Source organism: Cyanistes caeruleus, chromosome 8 (genome assembly GCF_971803275.1).
Source record: "Cyanistes caeruleus chromosome 8, bCyaCae1.hap1.1, whole genome shotgun sequence".
Taxonomy (NCBI): Eukaryota; Metazoa; Chordata; class Aves; order Passeriformes; family Paridae; genus Cyanistes; species Cyanistes caeruleus.
The window spans coordinates 1,430,001-1,455,000 of record NC_141708.1 but is presented as its reverse complement, the minus strand read 5'-3'; the positions used below and the strand labels follow the sequence as shown (position 1 = coordinate 1,455,000).

The window sequence follows — 25,000 nt, the reverse complement described above, 5'->3', positions numbered from 1 at the left end:
AGAGGTTCCTGATTTATCTGTATCTTAATTCATTTTAATAGGCTGGAGGATCTGCAGGTGCTTTTGATTATAATTCTTGGTGCTCACTGTCATCTGGAATTCATGCACTGACGCACGTCAAGGTGGACATCCAAAGTCAGGGCCCAGTTCCAATAATTCACCTGAAGTTTTTGTCCTTCAGTGTCCCCGTGCACCAGATCAGAGACCTGGGTCTTGCAGTGTAAGGGTTGTAATGTGTATTTTAACTCCCTTAGGCTTGGTGGTTTTGGTTTGGTTTTTTTTTTTAAACCCATGCATAATTTGGATTATATCTATGTAGAAAACATATAAATTTGGCTTCAGAAAGCAGTTAGCCATTGGGTTATGGCTGCGAGGCAGGGTGCTGAGCAGGGCTGGTGGGTTTGTGGCCGTTGCAGAGGGCTGGGGATGGCGGTGAATCCCCAGCAGCAGCGGGGACAGCGGCGCAGGGAGCGCCGTGAGCGGTTTAAGGGTCCCCTGCAGCCAGCCCTAACACAGTTAATTGCCTGTGATAAAACCGACCTCCCAGGTCTGATGGGACACTTCTTTTATATAAGAAAAAAATGTTTTGTAACAATTTCTTGTAAGTGCTAAAATTAACTGACTTTCTTTTAACCTAATTAAAGCTAGAACTGATGATATCACCTATGCTTAATGTTGCCGAACATCTCGGGCAGAGTGTGCTGCCGCTTGGAACTTGGCTCCAGTTCTGCTTCCTGCTTTAAAACTAATTTAATGTGAAGCATCTGCTCAGTTGTTGCTGGTTCAGGATGTGCTCGATCTCCCCCGTTCTCAATCTAGAACAGGGTGGTCCTTTCCAGCACAGAAGATGCACAGAAATCGGGCTTTTTTTAATCTTTTCGGCAAAATTTCCGGTCGTTCTGCTGCCAAACCTACTGATTTGAAACGGAAATATTTATGAAGAGGTCACTCTGATATTAGGAGTATTTGTGCTCTCTCAATAGGGCCCAGCTGTTGGTCTTTGAAGGGTTTCATTCATGGAGAGGAGTGGGTGTCTCTGGGGAAGGTCTCTGAGCTGATGGAACTCCCGGTGCTGATGAGCACCAGAGCTGACTGTGGTTGTCTTGGCCTGGATGACTCCTGCTGACACAGATGAGGTAGAAACACACAGGATGAAATCCAGAGAGACCAGGAATTAGCCTGGAAAAGCTGTGGGTGGGAAACAGGAGGAAAGCAGAACCGGAATGGAAGTGTGGAGGTGGAGCAGGACATCTTCAGCAGAGCAGTCCAGGGATGGTCCAGACCATGGGAGGTCAGCAGGGCGGTGGTGGCCAGGAAAAGGCAGAACCTCAAAGGTGGGCTAAGGAGAGGACTGTGGACAGGAGTGGCAGGAAAAAGGGAATGGCTTCAAACTGCCAAAGGGCAGGGGTGGATGGAATATTGGGGAGAAATTCTTCCTGTGAGAGTGGTGAGACCCTGGCACAGAGCAGCTGGGGCTGCCCCTGGATGTGTCCAAGGCCAGGTTGGATGGGGCCAGGAGCAGCTGGGACAGGGAAAGGTGTCCCTGCCCGTGGCAGGGGTGGAACAAGGTTATGTTTAATGTCCCTTCCAACCCAAACCAGTCTGGGATTGGGGGAAGGAGGCCACCATGGAGCAGACAGCAAAGGGACTGGGGCACACCGGAGAAGATCGAGGTGGTTGAAGAACCAGAACTTTGTGGCTGTCCTTCCACCTGGCTGTTGCTTTAACAGAGATCTTTATTCCTAATGGGATTCACTGCTGTGAAAACACAATAAATGCTCAGGGAAAGGGAGCCAAGCCCACACACACAGAGCATTGTTTTCCTTGGATGTGTTTCAGGTGCTCCTCAGGACGTCACCGCTGTGGTCTCGCAGTGCCACATCCCAGGGCAGGATCTTGTTTGAAATCTGTGTCTCCCTGTATAGGATTCCAATCAAAACTTTAATGGACCAGGGCAGTGAGTAGCATTTAATGACCTTCAGTGCTATCACTTGAGTCTTTTGGGCATTGACATTGATTTTCCTTATCTTGGCATGTGGAGACAGGAGTCTCACTCCATCCTTTGAAGTGTTTGCTGGTGCACACCAGGAGCAGGCAATAAGCAGGGAGCAGCTTTGCAGGGATCACGGGCTTGGACAAGCCCAGTTTGGCCCCCAGATTTAATGTCATTATTTGCAAAAGCCAGGGAAAAAATTAGTCTATTTGGATATCTTTGTATTCACTCAGGAGGTGTGTTAATGTATCAATAATTTAATCTATTAATATATTGTGTAATTAATTATATATATTTTTTGTTTTATTATTTATTTGGAACTAATATCATGCATATGATGCACAAATCTCTGTGCAGGTGCTTCTTTCCCAAAGAGAGGATGCAGAATTTCTCACCAGTCAGATCCATAAGAATTTACATCCACCAGCACAGATAAAAACAGAATAAGGAGAACATTGCACAGGTTGTATGACAAGGACTAAGTCTGACTCAGCCCTGACTTCTTGTATTCTTCCCTAAATGCATCAATTTTTCCTTAATAGGCCTTAAAAGAGCAGTGTCGGGGCCGCTCAACAGGAATTGGGGGTTATTGCTGTTTATTGCAGCTCTCATCCCTTTTTTAATCTCTCCCTCCCATCATAGAGCCACTTCATTTATAAGCAGCTAAATTAAACTGTGTCAGGATGTGCTTCCCCATGAATTTTAAACCTAAAAAAGCGCTTTGTTCCTTGATTCAGTTGTGGGGAAGAAATGCAGCAGAGCCACCCGGCTATTTGAACTCTTTATTTGCCACATTTACAATATTAATAACACTGTTTCCAGAAGTTGTCACATCAAGTAAAAGATCTTCATTCCAGGCTGTCTTTTGGGGCCAAATCGAGACTGGATGCATGCATTTAATAAATTGTAGTCTCAAGTAGTCATTTTGGTAAATAATTAGCTTGGGTGGAAGAATAAGTTAGCATATTGTATGCATCTAATGCTGCAAATGTACACCCAGCAAACTTTGCTATTAATCAACAGTCAAGCACTGTAAGTTGGGTCTCATACATAATGAATTGTCCTTAAACCTCCTGGGCTTCATTGATAGAAAAATAAGAGAAAACACCAGTGTAGTAGGCTTTGGAATAAAATTTAACGAGATTGCTCTGCATCCCGTAATCGGTTTGGAGTCATTAGAGACCAGATAATTCAGCTGCAGTTTTGGGGTGGCTTTAGCCTTCATCTATCAAAGAAAGGCTGCTTAAATGACATTTAGGTGTGGAGAAAATAAATTTTTAGTTAATTTCACAATGAAGGCTCCAGTATAAATATCTGTTCACTCTGTTGTTGTGGAAGAAATAATGCTGCCTCACTAAGTCCCATTTTAATGTTAATTTTTGCCTGCTAATCATCACTGATTCTTCTATTTGAAAGGTAACACACCAGCTATTTCTCTAAGAGAACATTACTTTGGTAAGGTAAGCACAGATCTATAAAATTATAAGAAAAAGCCAGCCTTCAGTTTCCAGATAATGCAACTTTTTTCTGTTATGAATTCACAAGTGTGAGAGTTATGTGACAACTTGTCTTCAGTCATTTGCTGATAAAACAAAAAAATTCTATTTATAAAACAATAATTTTAAGATTATTCTGGCTTCTCATACGTATTTCATGGCAAGAGTTACCATTCAGGTCCTAGAGGATCAACAGTGACTTCTGCAAATGTAAAAATTTACTCTGGCTTAGGAGCTCTGTTATTCATTATTTTACATGTCTAGATATGTATTATTACTTAGATAAATAATAATATATTATTGTATTAATGATTATATTATAACTTAGATGAATATTCAGAATTATCTATGTTAATGATACTCATGGAGCTCTGCAGCAACAGTCACCAGGCTCTTCCCAGCATGGGGAAAGAAAATCACAAAAGAAAAAAAAACAGAAAAAAAATTTAAAATCAGGTAAAATGACAAAATTTTAAATGATGAAACATTAACAAAAAATTTAAAATTTAAAAAAAATTAGAATTAATAACATAATCTGAGTCTGCCCACATGTATCAATGGAATTTTTTTGATTCCAGGCTAGGAGGAGTTGCAACCTTTTTTTTTTAGCTGAGGAGCTTTTTTCATTTCTATCTTAAACAAAGGAAAAACATTGCAATTTTTAAATCTGAGGTAAAGGGGACTCTTCACTGGCTCAGTTTCTAAACCTCTCCTTAGGCAAACCACTGGAAGGGGAGGTGGTTTTCCAGGGATCAAACACTCAGGAGCGTGTGGCTACAGGCAGTGGAAGTGGCATTTGGATCTTACATTCAACCAATCAATCTCATTTAAAATACACAAATATTTTATAAATAGACATCTATTTTATAAATACGTTATGGGAGCTGCTGCAGCATTCTCATGGTATTTATTTATCCCAAGGAAGCTGGCAGCTCCTGGCTTTCCCTCAGGGAATGTGCCAGCAGGGTCATTGTGGTTCCTTTCAGCACACCTCAAGGTCCACCTTGTTTCCCTTAAGATTCTGAAGGACTGAGGCAAAAATCAGCTCAGAAATAAATAATAAACATCCTGCCACTTCAGGCTTCTCCCAGCATTTCTCTGCTTTTCGTCATGGTTGAGCTATTTGGGATGATCCAGAAGCCAGTCCTCTGCTTACATGTTTATTTTGGAAGCGCCTTAGAAACTTCCAGTTCTTGGCAGTGGTTTTGGAAGGAGCCTGTTAAACTGAAACAGGTGCTGCTGCTTTCCTCCCCCTCTGCTAAAACCAGCTTTTCCTTCCTTCCATCCCATGCAAACGTGAGGAGGCACAGGAGGAGCGGGGCTGGAGCTTTGGGAGGACTCTGAGCTGGCTCCCTGGGCTTGAGCAGCCTCTGGAAAGGGCTGGGGTGGACAGGAATATATGGGATTGCAGGAGGAATGGTGTGGAATGGCTGTGCTGTGTGAAAACCCTGATCCTGGGGTGGATTCCCACCTTGGGGTTGATTTGGGGCTCCCTTGGACGTCACCACCATGGGCTGGAGCTGTGCAGCAGCAGCAGGGGGTGCCTGGCCTGAAAAAAGGCTCTTAGTGAGACACATAAAACTGGAAAAAATATATATTTATTTCTAGATGTCTTTAGATAGCTTAAAATGAGCTTTTATTTCTAATTGAGGAGTTTTTCATTTTAATGAAACATCTCCCTGTAAAGCCATGTTGTTCATGTGGAGCTAAATATCCATTTACCCCAAATATCCCCAAAAGTTAAGGCAGACGTGACAGACATGTGACACTGCTGACATATTAGAGGACACCACGTTGCTGCAAACAAAAAAAAATCTAGGTAAAAAAATAAAATAAAATTAAATTTAAATTAAAAATAAAATAAAATAAAATAAAATAAAATAAAGTAAAATAAAATAAAATAAAATAAAATAAAATAAAATTAAAATTAAAATTAAATAAAATTTAAAATAAAATATAAAATAAAATAAAAATAAAAATAAAATAAATAAAAATAAATTAAAATTAAATAAAATTTAAAATAAAATAAAAAATAAAATAAAAAAATAAAAATAAAAATAAAATAAATAAAAAATAAAAATAAAATAAAAAATTAAATTAAATTAAATTAAAATAAAATATAAAATGCACACTGGACCCCAGCAGCAATAATTGTTTGTTGACCAATTGTTTGTATTTTTACAAAACCCTCCACTTTGTCATTTTTGGGATGCCAGGCAGCACCCAGCATCATTTGGGAATGAAAACAAGTGCAGTGACAGACTCTGATGGAAGTGGAAGCAATTTATATAATATTAATGTGGTTTAAATAAATGTTTCTCAGGATTCCAGCCCCACTGCAAAAAAAAAAATTAAAAAAAAAAAAAAAGCCATTGGTACTTTTTAAGGAAAAAATTAAAAAAATCCTCCAGGGTGCAAGTAAAGCAGTCAGATTTCGGGTTTGGGGTTTTATATTTTTCAGTGAACACGTTTATGTTATTTTCCTGTATAAAACTAAAATTGCATTTTGCTGATCACAAGTTTAAGACTTAAACTTTCCATAGAAAATTTCACTTAAAACAGTGAATGGCCACTTTGGCCAGTGCCTTGTGCACTGCTGGTGCCTCTGTGATCCTTTCCTTGGGGCTCACCCAGGGCATTAAGAAAGGCCCTTTTTCCTTTTTCATTCCTAAAGTTTAGGCCCAGGTAGTTCATATGACTCTTAGGTGTGTGTTTTTCTCTAAATTCCAACTTGTTCCTTTCCATCTTGACTCAGAAGTGCTCAAAGATCCGTGCCTGGAGTAGGATGTCGAGAAACCTTCCAAGAAATGTGACACTGAGCAGAGGGATTTCCTTCCAGGGGGGGAATTTCCCATGATGTAACTCCTCTGCTCCTCTTACCAATGTTTTGAGAGCACTTTGACTCTGCTTTTTGAAAGGTACTTAAGGCTTTGAAGCCTGAGAAAATCCTTTAAAAGGCAGCTGGTGTTTTCAGTCGGATATTTAATGCCGAGGTAGTTTGTGGAAGTTCTGCTGTGCAAGTTTGGGAAGGGAAAAGGGAGGAGGGAAGGGCAGGGAGGGGAGAAGGGCCAGCAGAAGACACCATGCATGAGTTATGTGCCTTCTTTTTCTTTATTAAAGCTGTCAAATTCCCAGGAATAGCCTGGTTGCCATCTCTAGCCAAGCAAAATTAATATGAAGGTTTTCCTTTTTTTTCAACTCCCTGCCAGTCTGAAGCTCTGGGTGTGTGTGTTGGCACATGGAGTTTGTGTCCTGCAGGAAAAGAAGTCAGTGCATTCCTGGAAAGCAAATTCATTTCTTCCCTTTCTTGGCAAAGGTGGAGGTGGCCGTGGAGGTGGCAGGTGTTGGGAGAGCCCCTGGTGCTGAGGTGCTGGGAGAATGGCCCCACCAAAAACATCTGGAGATGCTCAGCAGTGGCAGGGCACTGAGATTAAAAGCAGCAATTAAAAAGAAAACTAAAAAGAAATTCTGTCCAAACGCTCCTGCCAGGGAACACCTGGAGAAGGGAGGAATGTGTGTGTGATGGTTTGGCTCGGAATGGAACCTCAAATCTCACCCAGTGCCATGGCAGGGACACCTTCCCCTGTCCCAGCTGCTCCAGCCCCAATGTCCAGCCTGGCCTTGGGCACTGCCAGGGATCCAGGGGCGGCCCCAGCTGCTCTGGGAATTCCATCCCAGCTCCTCCCCACCCTGCCAGGAACAATTCCTGCCCAAAATCCCATCCAGCCCTGCCCTCTGGCACTGGGAGCCTTTCCCTGTGTCCTGTCCCTCCACCCCTTGTCCCCAGTCCCTCTCCAGCTCTCCTGGAGCACCTTCAGGCTCTGGGAGGTGCTCCCAGAGTCTCCCTGGTTGCTCCCTCCTTGTTTTGGGGTGACTGATGGTGGTTGTGTGTCCTTGGGCTGGTCCCTGTCTGCAGCTGGAGGCAGAGCCCGGAGCTGCTGCTCCTGGAGCCATGAAGAGATGGAGTTTTTCTGTTTTACTGCTGCCATTACAGCCCAAATGATTTCCAGACTCCCAAGAATGGGAAACAGGATGATGTGAAAAACAGGAGACCGTAGCTTTGAGCACTCTTCCTGCTCTTCTGGATAAATGGAGCAGAAAAGTCTCCTCACTTCTCTCCCAGGTTTCAGAGGAGTTATTGTCATTATATTCTCTCATTATTATTTTGTTGTAGCTCCAACAGTTTGCAGTAAAACAGAGCTGTATTCTGCTGTGTTGAACCTGTGTGAAATAAGGGATTATCCCCGGTGTTGGGAGCTTGGTTTGAAGTCCATGTCATGGGGATTTGTGTCCAAAGGTCTGTGCATGAATTTCATACCTTTTCTTTTAGCAAAGACATTATTAATCAGAAAAACAGCGTAAAGTAATTTTAAAAAGCAACTTGATCCTACTTCACATGCGTAAAGGAAAGTTAAAACCATCGATCTGGCAAATAAATGGAAAGAGAAGTAAAATTGCACTTAACTCCTACCAAACTGGATCCAAAGCTGATTGTGCAGATTTGTTTTGCCTCTGCTCCAAGCCATGGACTCATGGAGTGTTTTAATTGTCCATCTCCACTTTCCCATCAGGAACTGAGAGGCCTCCAGTGGCTCACAATTAATCAGAAGCTGAGTTGGGGCTGGGGGAGCAGCAGAGCTGTTTGATCAGGCACCAGGTGAGCGAGGGCTCCACATCTGAGCGTGGCCTTGCCCCAACCCCTGGCACATCCCTGAGCCCATCCAGGGGCTCTGCTCATTCTCCAGCATCCCAGCCCTGTGCTGGGCCAGGCTCTGCAGATGCTGGGTGTCTGCAGAGCTGCCTCGTGGCTCTTTGTTGCCGTTCCTGGAGCATCACTTGGTTCATTTGCTTTGGCTTTTTGCTCAGAGGACTCTCAGGGAATCCTTTCCCCTCCTCGCAGCACACTCAGGAATTGGGGTTGGTTTGCTCTGTCCCATACCTGGCAGGCACAATCACTCTGCTTTTCTCTTCCCTTGTCTCAGGTTCACATGTATTTTGATATTGCCAGAGTTTTCTCTTCATTTCCTTGCTTTGAGGCACATCCAGCCTCTCACCAGAGGACTCTGCTGTTGGGGTCCAGCACTGAGGAACTTTTGGCTCTGGCTTTATTTCCAGCTGGGTGGGGAAAAGCTGCAAGAATCAGGAAACCTTTGGGTGGCCCCTCAGTGGTGGTGAGGGCTCTGGATGTGAGAAGATTGCTGGCAGGGGTTGCTGTTCTGGCCATCACCCTTGGTGTTGTCTCCATCCTTTCTCATGGATGCACTGCTGATGGGCTGGGTGTTTGTTGCTGTCCTCACACAAGTCTCTGCAGTTGTCAGAGCTCCCCACCACACCCCAGCCTTGGGAAGCACCAGGAGAGCACCACCACCCCTTTCCCATCACTGCTCTGCACCCCTGAAAACATCCAGCTTGGGAAACACAGCTGCAAATCCAGGGTTCCCTTTTTCATCACTCTCATCCACACCTTGCTCTTCCAGAGGAAAAGAAAAAGAAAAAAAAGAGCATGGGAAGAGGCACATTTTTATTTACAGGTGCTTTCTGTTCGCTCACTTTGCTTCTCAGCCCCTGCAAGCACGAGCTGCCATTGAAAATCAAATGAATTCTGAATTGCTTCCTTCCAATTCAATCAGGGGAGGGAAGCAGGGACCTGCCACGGCGCTGGAGGAAGCGGGGACGGGGAAGGGAGCTGCTTCCTTCCCTCCTTCCCCAGGGATGAGCCTGGGGACAAGGGACTGCAGCCCCGGGGGATGTGGAGGAGGAGCCTCACCTCCATCCATCCTGGAAGCACAAGGATGTGTCCTTCAGCATGGGCCTGGGTGGTGTTCTTGCTCCCTGACATTTCCCACATGGCTTTTACTGCTCTTCCGTGGATTTTCTTCCAGGTGTTTGTAACACTGGGTCATCCTTGCATTGGTAGAGGTGATGAGGGTGAGTCTTTGTTACTGCTGCAAGGAATCCCATCACTTCTCTCTGACTAGAAAAGAGGTCTGAGTCCAGATTAAATGTTTTGAGACTTTTATTTTGCTGATACAGAGTGTGGATACTCGGTTTTGTCACAGCATCACAGAGTTGTTTCACTTGGAAGGGACCTTCAAGATCGTGTTGTCCCACTCAAGGGACCAGATTGTTCAAAGCTCTGTCCAGCCTGCTTTTGTCATTTTTACCTCTGTAATTTTGCATTTCTGTGTGTCTCAGCAGGGCAGAGTCCTCGGTGGCTTGCAAGGTGTGCGAGGGAGGCGAGGAGATGCCGGAGCCCCTGCAGCAGTGCACGGCCTGGCTGCGAGCCTACTTCAGTGAGCCAGAGACCACAGGGAGCCTGCCCCTGCCAGCCTTCCACCACCCCCTGCTGCAGAGAGGTCAGTGCCACCCTCCCTGCCCTCTGCCACCACCCCCTGCTGCAGAGAGGTCAGTGCCACCCTCCCTGTCCTCTGCCACCACCCCCTGCTGCAGAGAGGTCAGTGCCACCCTCCCTGCCCTCTGCCACCACCCCCTGCTGCAGAGAGGTCAGTGCCACCCTCCCTGTCCTCTGCCATCAGCCTCCCATCTCCCTCACCCTTGACACTGAAAGGTTGGGATGTGAACACACCTGAAGGGCTGGGAGCTGCTCACTGAGGTGGTGGCTACTTAAAGCAGCTTTTGGCCACCAGCAGGGGGTTGTTGAGGCTTTGACATCACTCTCTAAAGCTCCCTGACAGGAGGGGGCAGCCAGGGTGGGGCTGGCTCTGCTCACAGAGAACAAGAAGGAAGAGTGGAAATGGCCTCACATTGCATCAGCAGAGGTTTAGGTTGGAGATTTGGGAGAATTCCTTCCTGGAAAAGGAAAAGGCTGCCCTGGGCAGTGATGGAGTCCCCATCCCTGGGGGCATTGAAAAGCTTTTGGGTGTGACATCTGGGGACATGGATCTTGGCAGTGCTGGGGAATGGTTGGAACTGATGGGCTGAAAGGGATTTTCCAACCTCAGTGACTCCCTGATTGTTGCAATCTTCTCCTGATTTTGTGGTTCTGTGTCCCTGTCAGGAGCAAAGCACCAGGACAGCAGTCAGGGATAGGTTGTGTAAGGTCACTGTGGTTTTATTCCTCAGAGTTATCATAGATAACACACTGATAGTTTTAAACAAAGAGATTTGTTACTGCCAAGTTGTGCTATTTATGAATTTAGATGAAAGCAACACCTGAGAAAAGTTCCTCCATTTATTGACTGTGTTCCTGAAGGCCTCATAACAGAAATGAATCATTTGAAATGAAATGGGTCCCATTATCTTCAGTAATAATAATAATCATTATCTCAGAATCTGGTGTTTGCAGTGCCTTCTTGCCTGTCCCAAATGCCATCATTTTGTGGTGAATAAGGGAATCTCAGGGTCTGTGAGCTTTGTTTCTGTGAGCATCTTCTGTACACCCATGTTATGAAAATTCCCCAGTGCCAGATCTTTCACAGCCAAATTCCAGGGTGGTGCTGAGGAACTTTTGTATTAGTTGGGATAAAGTGAAGTGCAGTGTTGTGGAAACTTTAACATTGAGGTGGATGTGAATGGGCAAAGCTGGGTAGGAAATATTGCTGCTGCTCCTGCTATCTCTGAACAACAGCAGGGGAATTCTGCCTCCCAGATTATCCATCAGAAGATTATAAAACATTTAAAATAATGTTTTTTTCTTTTCATTAGTTCTCCTAGATGGGCTCCTGAATTCTTTTTAGCTTTGTGAATGAAATTCCTTGGTGTAAGCGCTGTTGATTGTGTTCAAGCTGCAGCTTTGGGGTTCAGCCCTGAGTTTGTAGAAGACTTTGGTCCATCCCTAGGGCACAACCTCCCTGTGCAGGCAACACTGCAAGGCACCAAGGAACTTTCAAAAGGGGAAAAATACGGATATTTGTTAACAGGAAGCTTCTTGAGGGAAACAACCACCACCCTTGAATTTTTGGGGAGAGGAAGGAGAGTTCTTCAGCACCATCCAAGCAGAAAAGCCAGGCAGGAGCTGTGGCAGGGGTGGGCTGTGGCTGGTGGCTGTCAGCTGTGGCACTGAGGGGTGGCACTGCTGGTGCCACTGGTGCTCAGGGTGTGGGTCTGGGTGCCTGCAGCACGGGCTGGGTGCTGGGCAGGGTTGCAGGGCAGTGTTCTCCTCTCCATGCACATTCCAGATGTTTCCATCCGGCTCCGCTGTTTGCTCTTGGCCCAGCTGTGGGTGTGTTTTATTGGGGGAGGGCACCTACCTCATGGAAACGCTAATGAGGGATTAATTGGCTCAAATCACAACGATGTGAGAGCATTTCTGTTCTTCTGTCACTTTCTCCTACTGATACTTTCATAAAACAGAAAAAAAATTACGTTGGAAGGAGTGTGGAAATAGATGTCAAAAATTGGAAGGATCTGGTTGTAAAAGTTGTTTAGGAGAAAGGTGAGGTAAAAATCAAATGGTGATGGATTGCACTTCAGTTTATCTGCACATCAGAATTGCAGTTTTGCTAAATTAGGACTTTGGTATTTATTTACTTTCACACATTTACATTTGAAAGTGCCTGCTCGTTTCTCCAGGCGCTTAAAAACGCAGAACAAACATCAGTGAGAGCACCAGGATCCAAAGCCAGAAAGGCTTTTTCTCATCACTCTGATTTCCTTACATTTCTGTTCAGCAGCAGCTCTGGAGCCCTGAGCAATCTGGGACAGTGGAAGGTGTCCCTGCCCATGGCAGGGGTGGGACTGGATGAGCTTTAAGATCCCTCTGACCCAACCCAGGCTGGAATTCTGTGATTCCCTGATCATCAAAACCTTTACCCTTCTTTCCCCACCTCCCTGTAAATGTGACCATGTACAGCATTGCTCTTTGATGGAGGATTCGAGTTCCATCCTCAAGTGCTTTTTTAATCAGGACTCACTGTTGCATAATTTCTTCCTAATCAGTGCTTATATCAAATTTTATTTTATTTTTCTGCACTAACTTCATCTGGGGACCGGAAGGGTTTTGCTTATGCCAAAAAAAAAAAAAAAACCACATTAAAAAGGTTCTTCATCTAACAAAAAAATGTGTGGAGTGCTTTTGGGATGAAACACTTCTCAATTCATGGTCAGTTTTCTGCAGCTGCTTTTGTGCCAGCTTTGAAGACATAGTTCCTTGTGGAGAGGAAAACCGTGGCAATCAACTCTGACATAACAAAAGCAGAGAGATTTGCAGATTCAGAAAGTAGAGATGATCTTCTTTATATTTATTTATATATTATTTATAATAATATAATATAGATATATCTATATTATTTTATATAATATAGATATTATTATAATTTAAATATAATTTTAAAATATAATAAAATTGTATTTTATATAATATAATATATTATCTATATATTATTTTTATATATTATCTATATATTATTTGCTGTTTCAATGCCTTCTCCTATATCTTAAATTTTTCTGAAGTGCCTTTAATTTTCTAAATTACTGTTAAATGGGGGAAACGTGTTTAAAAGCAGTTAAAATACAAAACAAACCATTCCCCTCCTAACTTGGCATTGGCAAAGGTGGAATCTGAATCTTGATGCAGGCAGGAGAATCGTGGAATCACAGAACCATTAGGGTTGGAAAAGACCTTTGAGATCATCCAGCCCAACCATTCCCAGCACCATCACCGTGCTCACCACTAATCCTTGTCCCCAAGTGCCACATCCACTTGGTTTTTGAACATTTCCAGGGGTGGTGACTCCACCACTGCCCTGGAGAGAATGTGCCAGGGCTGGACAGCTTTTCCATGAAGAAATGTTCCTTAATCTCCAATCTAAACCTCCCTTGCACAGACTGAGGCCATTTCCCCAAATGCTGTCCCTTGTTCCCTGGGAGCAGAGCCTGACCCTCACCTGATTCCTTGTCAGGGAGATGTGGAGAGGGAAAAATTTGGTTTCCCAACACCTCCAGGATCTCTCTCCTTACCAGCTCTCCAGTTTATGTCCAGCCAATATATTTATTTTTAAACATAGTTGAAAATGTGGAACGTAATTTCAACAACCCGTGTCACAAAGAGAAAGTCAGGTTTTCCCACTCCTCTGAGTGGGACATCTCAGAAAAATCCCTGAACGTTCCTAATGGGAAATGATTAATTGCTCTTAATGTATCCTGGTGATTAGCTCCCTTTCTCTGTAAAAAATGGGATTGTTACTATTTTGAGGGCTGTGCCTGGGGTGGGTGATGTGTGGGTGATGTGATCTGTGGGTGATCTCTGGGTGATCTCTGCATGATGTGATCTCTGGGTGATCTCTGGGTGATCTCTGGGTGATCTCTGGGTGATCTCTGGGTGATCTCTGGGTGATCTCTGCATGATGTGATCTCTGGGTGATGTGTGGGTGATCTCTGGGTGATCTCTGGGTGATCTCTGGGTGATGTCTGGGTGATCTCTGGGTGATCTCTGCATGTGATCTCTGGGTGATCTCTGGGTGATCTCTGGGTGATGTGTGGGTGATCTCTGGGTGATCTCTGGGTGATGTCTGGGTGATCTCTGGGTGATGTCTGGGTGATCTCTGGGTGATCTCTGGGTGATCTCTGGGTGATGTGATGTGTGGGTGATCTCTGGGTGATCTCTGGGTGATGTGATCTGTGGGTGATCTGTGGGTGATGTTTGGGTGATCTCTGGGTGATCTCTGGGTGATCTCTGGGTGATCTGTGGGTGATCTCTGGGTGATCTGTGGGTGATCTCTGGGTGATCTGTGGGTGATCTCTGGGTGATGTGTGGGTGATCTCTGGGTGATCTCTGGGTGATCTCTGGGTGATCTCTGGGTCTGTGGCACTGTGGGGAAGGCGATGCTGACTCCTGGACTCCCTGCCCTCCCTTGGTGGCTGCAGCCGTGGCACTGTGGCTGTGTTTGTGGGCCAGATGGCTCATTAGAGCACAGCAGCAGAGGAAATTGGAGTCACACCAGAGTTTTCCTTCACTCTGTGACGAGCAGCAGCCCTGGGGTTCTGCTCCTCGCCTGCTGTGCTCTCCTCGCTGGATGAGTCCTTTAGATTCCCGAGGGTGGAGTTCCTCCATCCAGTCCTTGTCCTGGAACAAAGCTGAGCTTTTCCCCCAGTCCAGCTCAGTCCTCCTGTTCCTTCACATGAGCTGTGAATTCCTGTGTCAGGGCTCAGAGGTCTGGAAGTGCCATTAATGGTTTTAAACTGAAGGAGGGTCAGTTTGCATTGGATTTTGGGCAGGAATTGTTCCTGGCAGGGTGGGCAGGGGCTGGGATGGAATTCCCAGAGCAGCTGGGGCTGCCCCTGGATCCCTGGCAGTGCCCAAGGCCAGGCTGGACATTGGGGCTGGAGCAGCTGGGACAGGGGAAGGTGACCCTGCCGTGGACAGGAACATGATGGACTTCAAGGTCCCTTCCAACCCAAACCACCCCATGGTTCTGTCACGTTCCAAGCCAGAGGCAGAGCCCAGCTCTGGATCAGAGAGATCCAGGAGGAGGAGCTGAGGATGGAGAGCAGAGAGGAGAGCTCTGCAGCTGAAATTCCCCATGCATGGTGTATGTTATTCATCCAAGAGGGGATATTGATGAAACACCTCATACATAATGGGAGCCTTCAAGGGAGCTGGGAGCAGGGTAATCAATAATTACCCTGTGATTTCCTGCTCCTTCCCTCACTTGTGCTGCCCAGGGGTGCTGGGAACACAGGGAAATGCCAGTTCTGGGGTGAGGAAACTCCTCATTTTCTGTGTCAGAGTCATCCCTGGACTCGCCCTCCCCCCTGGGAAGCTCCCATGAGGAAAATCCTTCCATAAAGCATCCTGAGTACCCTGCACCCTTCCAGGAGTGGCATTAGCACCTCTCTTTTACTCATCTTGCACTTTCTAAACTATAAAAAACTCCCAGCTTGCAGCAAATAAAGAAAGAAAAGTAAATTTTTCTGTATTTTCTTCTTGTGACTCAGCAAAGGCCAGAGTATTTTTTTTATTCTTTTTGTGGCTGGAATATTTAAAACACAAGAATGTGGGAATGTTAATTTGGCTGCTTTTGAGATGACAACTCCAACATCCCCTGATGCTTACATTTAAAAGGGATTTCACTGGCTGTGCTGCTCACCCTAGTTATGGTATCCTGAGAGTAAATTTTCCCCACATACAATTTATCCACAGATTTTCAATATATAAAAATGGTTTCAATAAGAAAAGCATCCACATTACTAAAATTAATTATAGATATCTTTTCCCTTCCTTTAAATTACAGTTAAAAAAAAAAATTGCAAGACTCATTTATTTGGTTGAGATATTATCAAGTAAAGCTGGAGTGTTTGAAGCTTCAGGTGCCAGTTTGTGGATAAACTATTTTAAATACATATTTTCATATTTCAGGCACCCACATGTTCAGGTTCAATGTATTTAGTCAGTCCTGTGGTGACCTTTTTGTTCAGGTGTAATTAAGTTGAGACTTAGGATCAGTTTTTGCTTCAAGGAGCAGTCCCTGGGATTTCCTTCCTTTATCTTAGAAATACAGATTTAGATTTAGATAGAGATATAGATAATATATAGATAAAGATATAGATGTAGATATATAGATATAGATGATATAGATATATATAGATATGATAAAGATATAGATATAGATAATATATAGATATAGATGTAGAGATATAGATATAGATATAGATATGGATAATATATAGATATATAGATATATAGATAATAGATATAGATATAGATATAGATATAGATATAGATATAGATATAGATGATATAGATATAGATATAGATATAGATGATATAGATCTAGATATCTAGATATGATAAAGATATATAGATAATATATAGATATATAGATAATATATAGATATAGATATTAGATAGATAGATAGATAGATAGATAGATAGATAGATAGATAGATAGATAGATATTGGTAAGATATAAATACAGATAAGATATAGATATATATTTATGGTTAAAGCATAACCATTCTTAATAGAAGAAGCAACAAACTCAGCCAGCCAGAAGTCCCAGTACCATCTCTCCATGGTTCCCTTATTTCCAGTAGAAATGGAAATTCCAATTAATTTATCTAGGAAAGTGGGAATCCACCAGGTTATATAAATTTCCAGAGGTGTGGATAGATGGGAGATTGGGAAGGAATTTGGGCTTGGAGCAGCCTGGGGCGGTGGAAGGTGTCCTTGTGTGGGACTGGATGAGCTTTAAGGCCCCTTCCAACCCAAATCATGGGATTCTGTATTTATATTTTACAGTCTTGAGCTGCTCTGTTCACTTGCTGAGGAAAAGGCAAGACTTGCCCTTTCTTAGGCAAGTACAAAATATCATTTTTACCACTGATTTTCGCTGCAATCTGTGAAATTCTCTTAATTTGGTACGAGAGGTTCAATTCATTAAAGGAAAAAAAAAAAAAAAGTTGAGAAATGTTTTTGATTTTCCCTTTCTCAACCCTGCAGCTTCATCAGACATGCAAATACATTTCTATTTAGGCTTTTAGAAAGTGTTAAATATGAAATAATCTGCTCGGAAATGCTCGTACTTCACATATCTGGACATGGCAGATTCAAGTGCAGAGAGCTGACAAGCTTTCCTATTTCTGTCTGCCAACTCAAATTTCAAATTCCAGAGACTGGCATCTTCTTTTATTACCATTTCATGTGAGAGGAGTTTTGATAAGCAGAAAGTCACTGTTTTGTGAGACATTTAATGGATTTTTACAATCCAATACTTTCCTACAATTTTCTGCAAACAGAAATCAATCCTCTCCAACCTTCAAAAATGGAAGCAGCAAAACCCCAAAATAGCCCAGTTACTTTTATACATCTAATTCTTTTTCCAGCCCAGTTGGCCCATTGCTTTCTATCAACTATATGTATATAAAAACAAAACTAAACAAAAAAAAAAAAAATCAATACAAATGCATTCTGGACAGAAATATCTGCAAAATAACTGACCCAATTCTTGTTAAATTCAGACTAAAATTCCCATAATTTCCAGTGGAAGCCCGTGTGGTTTTAAGTGTGTCCTAAATACTTTTATTGAAGCTCATACAGTAAATTGTCTGCCAAATGTGGGCCATTTAGGACAATTCAGGCCCTCTTAGGTACAATTTTCCTTTTTGGCAGCACTGATTCCAGATGTTGATGGGGTTTTGGTGGAGCCTTTCAAGGTGCCTGATGTGACCTTGGAAGAGTCTAAGGATGGAGAGAGCGGTGTGTCTGTCCTGGGACATGGGGAAAGCAGTGAAAGGGTCATTTCTTTTAAAAAATCAGTTATATTTCCAGTAGGACAATCCTTTCTTGCCAGTATTCTTAACATTATTACAGGTAGGCCATAATTAAAGGAGCATTTTATAAATAGGGAGGTTTTTAGGTAAAGAGTGGGTTGAAGGTCCACAGCCAGTGTTCACGTGTGCAATGGCAATATTTTCACTTGTTCTCAGAGAATCTGAGGATATTCAGTATTCAAGACTCTGAAACGGCTGCAGAGTGGATTTTGAAATTTTTCCAAACTTTAATTTAGGAAGAAAGGTTTTGTGTTTTGGTGGTGGGGTACTGGGCAGGAATTCTTCCCTGGGAGGGTGGGCAGGGGCTGGGATGGAATTCCCAGAGCAGCTGGGGCTGCCCCTGGATCCCTGGAAGGGTCCAAAGCCAGGTTGGAGCAGCTGGGACAGGGCAAGGTGTCCCTGCCATGGCTGGGGTGACTCTGGATGGGCTTTGAGGTCCCTTCCAACCCAAACCATCCCATGATTCCATGATAAATATTTGCACTGAACTGCAGCTGGACCAAAATCAGGGCAGCTTCACTCTGAAATCAGCAGCTGGAGAAGCCACCTGCATGTGAGGCTTCTTTATAAAGAGAATTTGCTCAAGATCACATCCTTTTTCTCCCCATGAAATAAAAGGAACCAGTTGACCCTGATCTAAGAAACATTTTGACCAACCCAGTAACTTTTGACATTGCTGCTTGTAGATGAGATTTAGATTAAAAGATAAGAATTGAAGGTGGAAAAACCCCACCAGTGTAGGAAAATGACTTTTTTGTCCAGAGTGGTGTGCTCATCTTCACCCAGAGCCCCAGACCTCGGCACCTGCTCTCACTGCAGACCTGTGAGGAATAAGTTTAATTTAATTCATTTTTCCTTTGATTTGTTGGCTGGCTTGCCACACATGCAGCCCCACGTAACCTTTGCACCCCTCCTTAATAAAAACCCATGCAATCAAGATAAAAGGAAAGGATTTTATAAATACAGCCTCCCACACCCGTTTTATTAATGAACTTTCAGGCAAGTTTACTTAAAACCCCGTATCGATAGGAAATACCATCAATACTCATATACATTTAACCTGTTTGGTGTTTCAAAGGTAATGTGCTTAATGGGACTGTTACTATGGTGAGAACCTTGTTTCTAAGTAATATTGTTAATTTTTTTTCGGGAAATGACAATATAGTGACATTTCTGACAGCCTTTTTATTAGGGGCACATAAATAAATTCGTCTGAGTGAAAAAAAAAATTATAATAAAGGTATTATGCTGCTTCTTGACCTAAGGATGCCCCTTTCTGACCTGTTTCCAAGATGTTTTGTCACATCTCCTGACCAGTTTATTTGCTGACCATTTTATTCTAGGAGAAACTTAGCTGGAAAAACACACTTTTTACTAGAAATTTGCATCCCGCACTCTTCTCAGAATAAAATATGCAAGAACAACATAAATGGCACACTCCTTTTTTTCCTTTCTTTCTTTTTTCCCCATGAATTGGGCCTTTGATGTTCAAGAGGAGCCAGTATTAAAGGACATCCCTAGAAGGCTGTAGAAATTGTCCCTATTTATGACAAATGTAAAATAGTTCAAATCTAGCTGAATGTGATGGTGTCATTAGTTTGTGAATCGCATCCTCGAAAATAACTGTGGAGGAGCCAAATCGGTTTAAAAGAAGATAACAAAATGGTTTAAGCTACTTAGGTTGAATGCCAATTATATTTTAATATTCAACTGAGCATATTTTACTAAGAAAAAAGGCAGCGTCGACGCATGCATAACTCATTGGCAGCGTCGACCAGCTGTGCCACTCTTCTCTTCGAATCACTTTGTGCATTTTAGTAGCATGGTAATTTAGTAGAGAACTACCTGAGTGATGGCATTTTCAATGAGCAGGTAATCTACAGAGAATTTTTATATGGTTATGAGTTCTGTGCTTCAGCCTGGCAACACAAAAATACATCAAGACCAATTACGGTATCAACTTTCAGCGTGATACCCTTGCCACGCAAGTGCATGTATTTCTGCCCCAGGCATTTCAAATTGCATCTAATTTGAAATCTTTGGGGTTTTAATTAAATTTCAGAATATATGGAATTCTTCATTAGTACCTGCTCTGAATAGCAGATTATACTTCTCTCAGTCTCTCGTTAAAGAAGTAGGCTGTGGTAAATAGCATGTTCAAGAACTGATCATTTGTGGTGCCTGGATATTGGGAACAGAAATAGTGAAATGCAAAATAATATCAAAAAGATTATTAGTCCAGTGAGGGACTCTTGATTTGTATTTTAATGGAATTTTACATTTCTCTTAATGATTTGCAAATTGTCCTCTGATTATAAGATGCATTAAGCTTTTCATTTTAATGGAGAGACACAGCCATTAGCAGAATTTTTTTTCTGTCTTCTTTTTAGAGTGCTTCCCTGCAGCAGATAAATATTGAAACCATTAACACCTTTTGATGTACTTTATAGTGCTGCAGCTTGGACCAATACATGAATGAACATCACCCTTTTATATTTTAGCACTTTGCTGGAAGCTCCTGGTTGTCGTTCCGTAGGTGAACAATGACCGGAGCCCAGCGTTTTCCTACGTTTATTTCCTTATAATTAATGTTCCAAATGTTTCGGGGAACATCATTCATATTTAATGCCAAAAGAAGTAGTAAAGCCAACAAAAGTCAAGATCTGAAATGCAGATGGAGGGTGCTGTGACCTTAGCTCTGACCATCCTTCCAGGGAGGAGGGTTTGTTGGGGATCCGCGGCGGGCGAGAACACAACCAGCTCCTTTGTTGCAGGCTCCAGAATACACCAGCACTCTTCATCTGCCAATCTGAAAGTCAAATTTCCTCCTTGCTTTCAGCTTAACGTGAACCCTTAATGTTGTATAAACATGTTGTGCCTGTGCTGACTTCATTGGGTTTGGCAGGAGAGCAGGGGATGAAGAGCAGCCTCTTTTTTGTGGCGGCTTGCGAAGCGTGAGGAGGATTTTCCTGATGCTGCAGGTTTGTGTAAAACAACAGGGCTGTTCCATCAGGTAAATGTGTCATTATGAACCTCAGCAACTGAGGAAAATCCCTGCAACAGTCTTTAGATGCTTTGGAAAATCAAATCATTCTTAAAGAGGCGCAGGACTGGAGTGTTTCCCCAGCCCCAACTGCTTCTCACTCCCCAAATAACCCAAATTTCTGCCTGTGACTCCATCAAATCATTCTTTAAGAGGTGCAGGACTGGAGTGTTTCCCCAACCCCAACTGCTTCTCACTCCCCAAATAACCCAAATTTCTGCCTGTGGCTCCTCCTCTCCTGGCAGATGACCTGGGAGAACTTCCTCCAAACAAGGCACTGATTTTAGGGCTGCCTGTTAATTGAGCAACCTCGAATCTCTGAAATCCCATCAGGGGTCACTGGTAGGACTGCTGCTCTGTTTGCTTCCAGGATGTCTGTTTAAATAATTTGGATCTCGGGAATTCCAGTTGCAGTTCATTTAAGCAGCTCTGTGTGATTGGCACCAGGCTCAGTCAAGAGGCTGAGTGACTTCATGGGATCACACTTCACCTCTTCCCACTTGTTTTGTTGGCTATTCTATTTTTTTTTTAAATGCATACTCCTTAAAAGAAAGAAGAAAAAAAGCAAAAACACACCTTAACTTTGAGACTGAAGCCAGAAGATTCTGGGAATTATTTGCTGCTGCTGCTGCTCCAGCATTCTTGGAAGGATGTTGTGAATTAGTGTTTGGAAAGTGCTGTGTACATCTTAGCTCCATTCATTAGGTATTTATAACTCAGTAATAAATTAATACAAATGAAAAAAAAAAATCAGTACTTCCATACTGACTTCATTTGTATGCAGTGAAGAAATAGTTCCATTTTATTGCATTTAAGCACTTTAATGAGTATTATTTTTAACGTGCACATTTACAAAGGAACTTACAGAAAGCTGAAGAATTTGCTGTTCCTTTTTTAGCCCAGCGAGGATCTTACACTTTGTTCACGTAGTGGAGCACATTTGCATTGCATGTTTCATATATTAATTTTCTAGGCCAGGTTATCTTTGGATCTTCACAAAGCAACTGAGGGTGCAGATTTCTTGATCCAGAGTCCTTTGGGACTGGGTATTTGGGGCCATGCCGAAAAATGAAACCTCATCAGTGTAACTCTTAACTGGAATCAGAGAGAAAAAGCAATTCTGTGGGAAACAGGGAAAAATAGAGGAGAGATGCTGGGGCCTCCCAACCTCCTCTGCCATCAGCCTTGCTGGAGGAGGACATCAGGATCCCTGTGGTGACCCAGTGTGGCCAAAGGTTTGCAGAGAGTGAATGTTTTCTTTCTCCCAGATAACCTGGCTTGGTGTTACCCTGTTCCCTGAGTGGATATAAAATAGGTTTGTGGAGGTATTTGAGGGATGCAAGGGATTCCTTCTGGCTGAATGTCTTGGATTGGAAGGGAATTTAAGGATTCTCTACTCCAAATCTGTATAACATTCCAAACATGTAACACATGATGCTGCATTGTGGGAGAGGAAATATCCCTGTTCCTGTAAGATGGTAAAGCAAACTCCAGTTTGCAAAATCAGTTTTACAGAAGTGGATACTCGAAATTCGTGGATTTATTCCCTTTTCATAGAATCCCAGACTGGGTTGGGTTGGAAGTGACCCCAAATCCCACCCAGTGCCACCCCTGCCATGGCAGGGACACCTTCCCCTGTCCCAGCTGCTCCAGCCCCAATGTCCAGCCTGGCCTTGGGCACTGCCAGGGATCCAGGGACAGCCCCAGCTGCTCTGGGAATTCTATCCTATCCCCTCCCCACCCTCACAGGGAGCCATTCCTGCCCAAAATCCCATCCAGCCCTGTCCTCTGGCACTGGGAGCCATTCCCTTCCCTTCCCTTCCCTTCCCTTCCCTTCCCTTCCCTTCCCTTCCCTTCCCTTCCCTTCCCTTCCCTTCCCTTCCCTTCCCTTCCCTTCCCTTCCCTTCCCTTCCCTTCCCTTCCCTTCCCTTCCCTTCCCTTCCCTTCCCTTCCCTTCCCTTCCCTTCCCTTCCCTTCCCTTCCCTTCCCTTCCCTTCCCTTCCCTTCCCTTCCCTTCCCTTCCCTTCCCTTCCCTTCCCTTCCCTTCCCTTCCCTTCCCTTCCCTTCCCTTCCCTTCCCTTCCCTTCCCTTCCCTTCCCTTCCCAAAATTTGCTGCCCAATTTTGCACTCCCAGCTTTGGTTGATGATTCTGACCAAGACCTCAAACCAAAGGTCCTGATGAGTTGGAAATGTTGATGTTGGTGGGCTTAATTCATCGGGGCGAGTTGGAAATTGTGCTTTATCGAGGTGTGTGAGCATTGAATCCTTTATCTGCACCTCGTCTTTTGGATTCCTTAATACTGGAATGACACCTGCAGCATATCCATGAATCTGGGGAGTTTTCTGCTGAACCTCCCTGCTTGTTTCAGTCTGAGTGACCAGATGGCCCTGCCTTCCTGTTGGAGTCTGAGATCCAGAGTGTGTGCCCTTGTTTCTAATACTTAGTTCTGGGATTCAAAGAAACACTGAATTTCATATGACATGAAATTCACGAGCATGTTTTCATGGTGATACATGAAAACAAATGTTAAAGTTAGATAGGAAAACTGTAAGGGTGTAGATTAGAAAGTTTCTTAAATCACTGGGTGAAAAAGTAGTTTAGAGAACAAGAGACAGGATGAGGATTTAGGGTTTTGTCTCTTGTCCTTCTTCTTTCTTCTTCTTGTTCTTCTCCTGGGGGTTTTTGGGTGGTAGTGAGTGATTGGACAGAAAATATCATAGAGCAGCACACAGGTGTTGGGTCATTGGGTCACTAAGAAAAATAATTTAGTTGGCATCTGTTAATTGGGTAAATGGACATATAAAAGCCCTTGAAGAGGATCTTTGTTGGCCATTTTACCCCTTTTCTATCATAGTGCACACAGCTCCTTGTACCTTGTAATGCTGATAAGAAAAGAATAAACAACTGAGACCGAACAAGAGAAAACTGCCTCCCTCTCATCAATCTTCAGTTCAAAGGGAAAAAGAACCCAAATCCAAAAGTCCCTAAGGAGACACCTTCCCATCAGTGTGACCAGGAAACTGCAGCTCCTGGGTTTATTTAGGAGCTGTGGGCAGCTTTGGGTGTCTCAGTAGCAGGACGAGTCACAAGAGCTGCAGCCTCTGAGGCTGCTCTTCTCTTGAGTCCCAACAATGCAGACTGAGGTAAATTCAGTTTAATTTTTGTCATTTCCTCTGGAGAAGGAGAGGAGTGACCTTCCCAGGGCTGGCAAAAACAAGAACAAGAAAAGGGGGAGGAAAAAAAAGAGAGGAGAGGTGGGAGGAGGTGCATTCAGTGTGCACCACCAGGAATTTCTGAATTTTGAGTCAGGTGTTGGCCATTGGTGACCTCTTGTCACACAGGGCCATGAGGGAGGACACTTCAAGCTCTGTTTGCAAGGTGCAGCTGATGAGGAGAATTTTGAAGCCGCCCAGGTGAAGTTCTTGGTGAGTCCCAGCTCCCTGACAAAGAGAAATAGAGGCAAGTCCCTCATTTATTTCTACCTTGAATGGGGAAATAGAAATTTAATTTTCTGGCCCAGTCACTTAGAAATTGCAGCTGAGCTGGTGCGTGGTGTCTCTGGAAGGCCCATTCTGTGTCTGTTCCAGAACAGGAGGAAGGGTTGTACAGCAGTAAATAATGATAAAATATGGCCAGTTAAGCTGAGTTTGCAGTGATAAGGCAGTGGTTGAACTTCTCTGATCTGCAGGTCTCTTGTATTTATGTCTCCAGCAGTTCCTACGTGGATTTAAAAAGTCCATAAAGCCAGTAAAAGGTTATTTTTACCTACTTTGCACAGTTTCCTGCTCCCAAAATTGATGTATTTGAAACAAAGCAAAAAATATTTGCTCCTGGAATGAGATTTTGAATGGGAAATGTTAGCCTGGAGAAGATTTCTGTCCCTGATTATTCAAGCTGAAGTTAGGGCATTGTGGAAATGCCAACAGGTCTTTTGTTGGTGCCTCAGGTTTGAGTTGCAGAGCTGGTACTGCAGATTTGGGATCTGTGTCTCACCCTCTGCCTCCTCTCCTCAACCTCTCCTGCAGTGCCCAGGTGGGAGTTAAGACACCCCCAAAACAAAAGTGTCAGTGTTTTGCTGATTTTAAGCCACGTGGGTTCATATGGAGAATGATTTATGGAAGTCTTGCTGTCCCAAAGCCTGTGGAAGAGCTTCTCCATGAGTGCTGCCAGGGAACAAAAAACACATAAAATCTGAATTTTCTATTCAAATAACGGAATTAAATAATTTGTGATTTTCA

At 43.5% G+C, this 25,000-nt stretch overlaps 1 protein-coding gene across 14 annotated transcripts in view; it reads left to right on the top strand.

The window, feature by feature from the left end:
- The window catches only part of MGMT (O-6-methylguanine-DNA methyltransferase), a 141,389-nt gene that overhangs the window by 99,089 nt on the left and 17,300 nt on the right, over window positions 1-25,000 (top strand). For 7 of the 14 annotated variants that reach the window (XM_086901180.1, XM_086901183.1, XM_086901184.1 and 4 more), the window contains one exon: window positions 9,685-9,845. The exons of 1 other annotated variant lie outside the window; for it this stretch is intronic. In XM_086901180.1, coding sequence (XP_086757306.1) covers window positions 9,685-9,845 — 161 coding nt within the window. The remainder of the gene's footprint in view (window positions 1-9,684; window positions 9,846-25,000) is intronic. 6 more of the 14 variants (XM_086901181.1, XM_086901185.1, XM_086901186.1 and 3 more) reach the window with 1 other exon arrangement.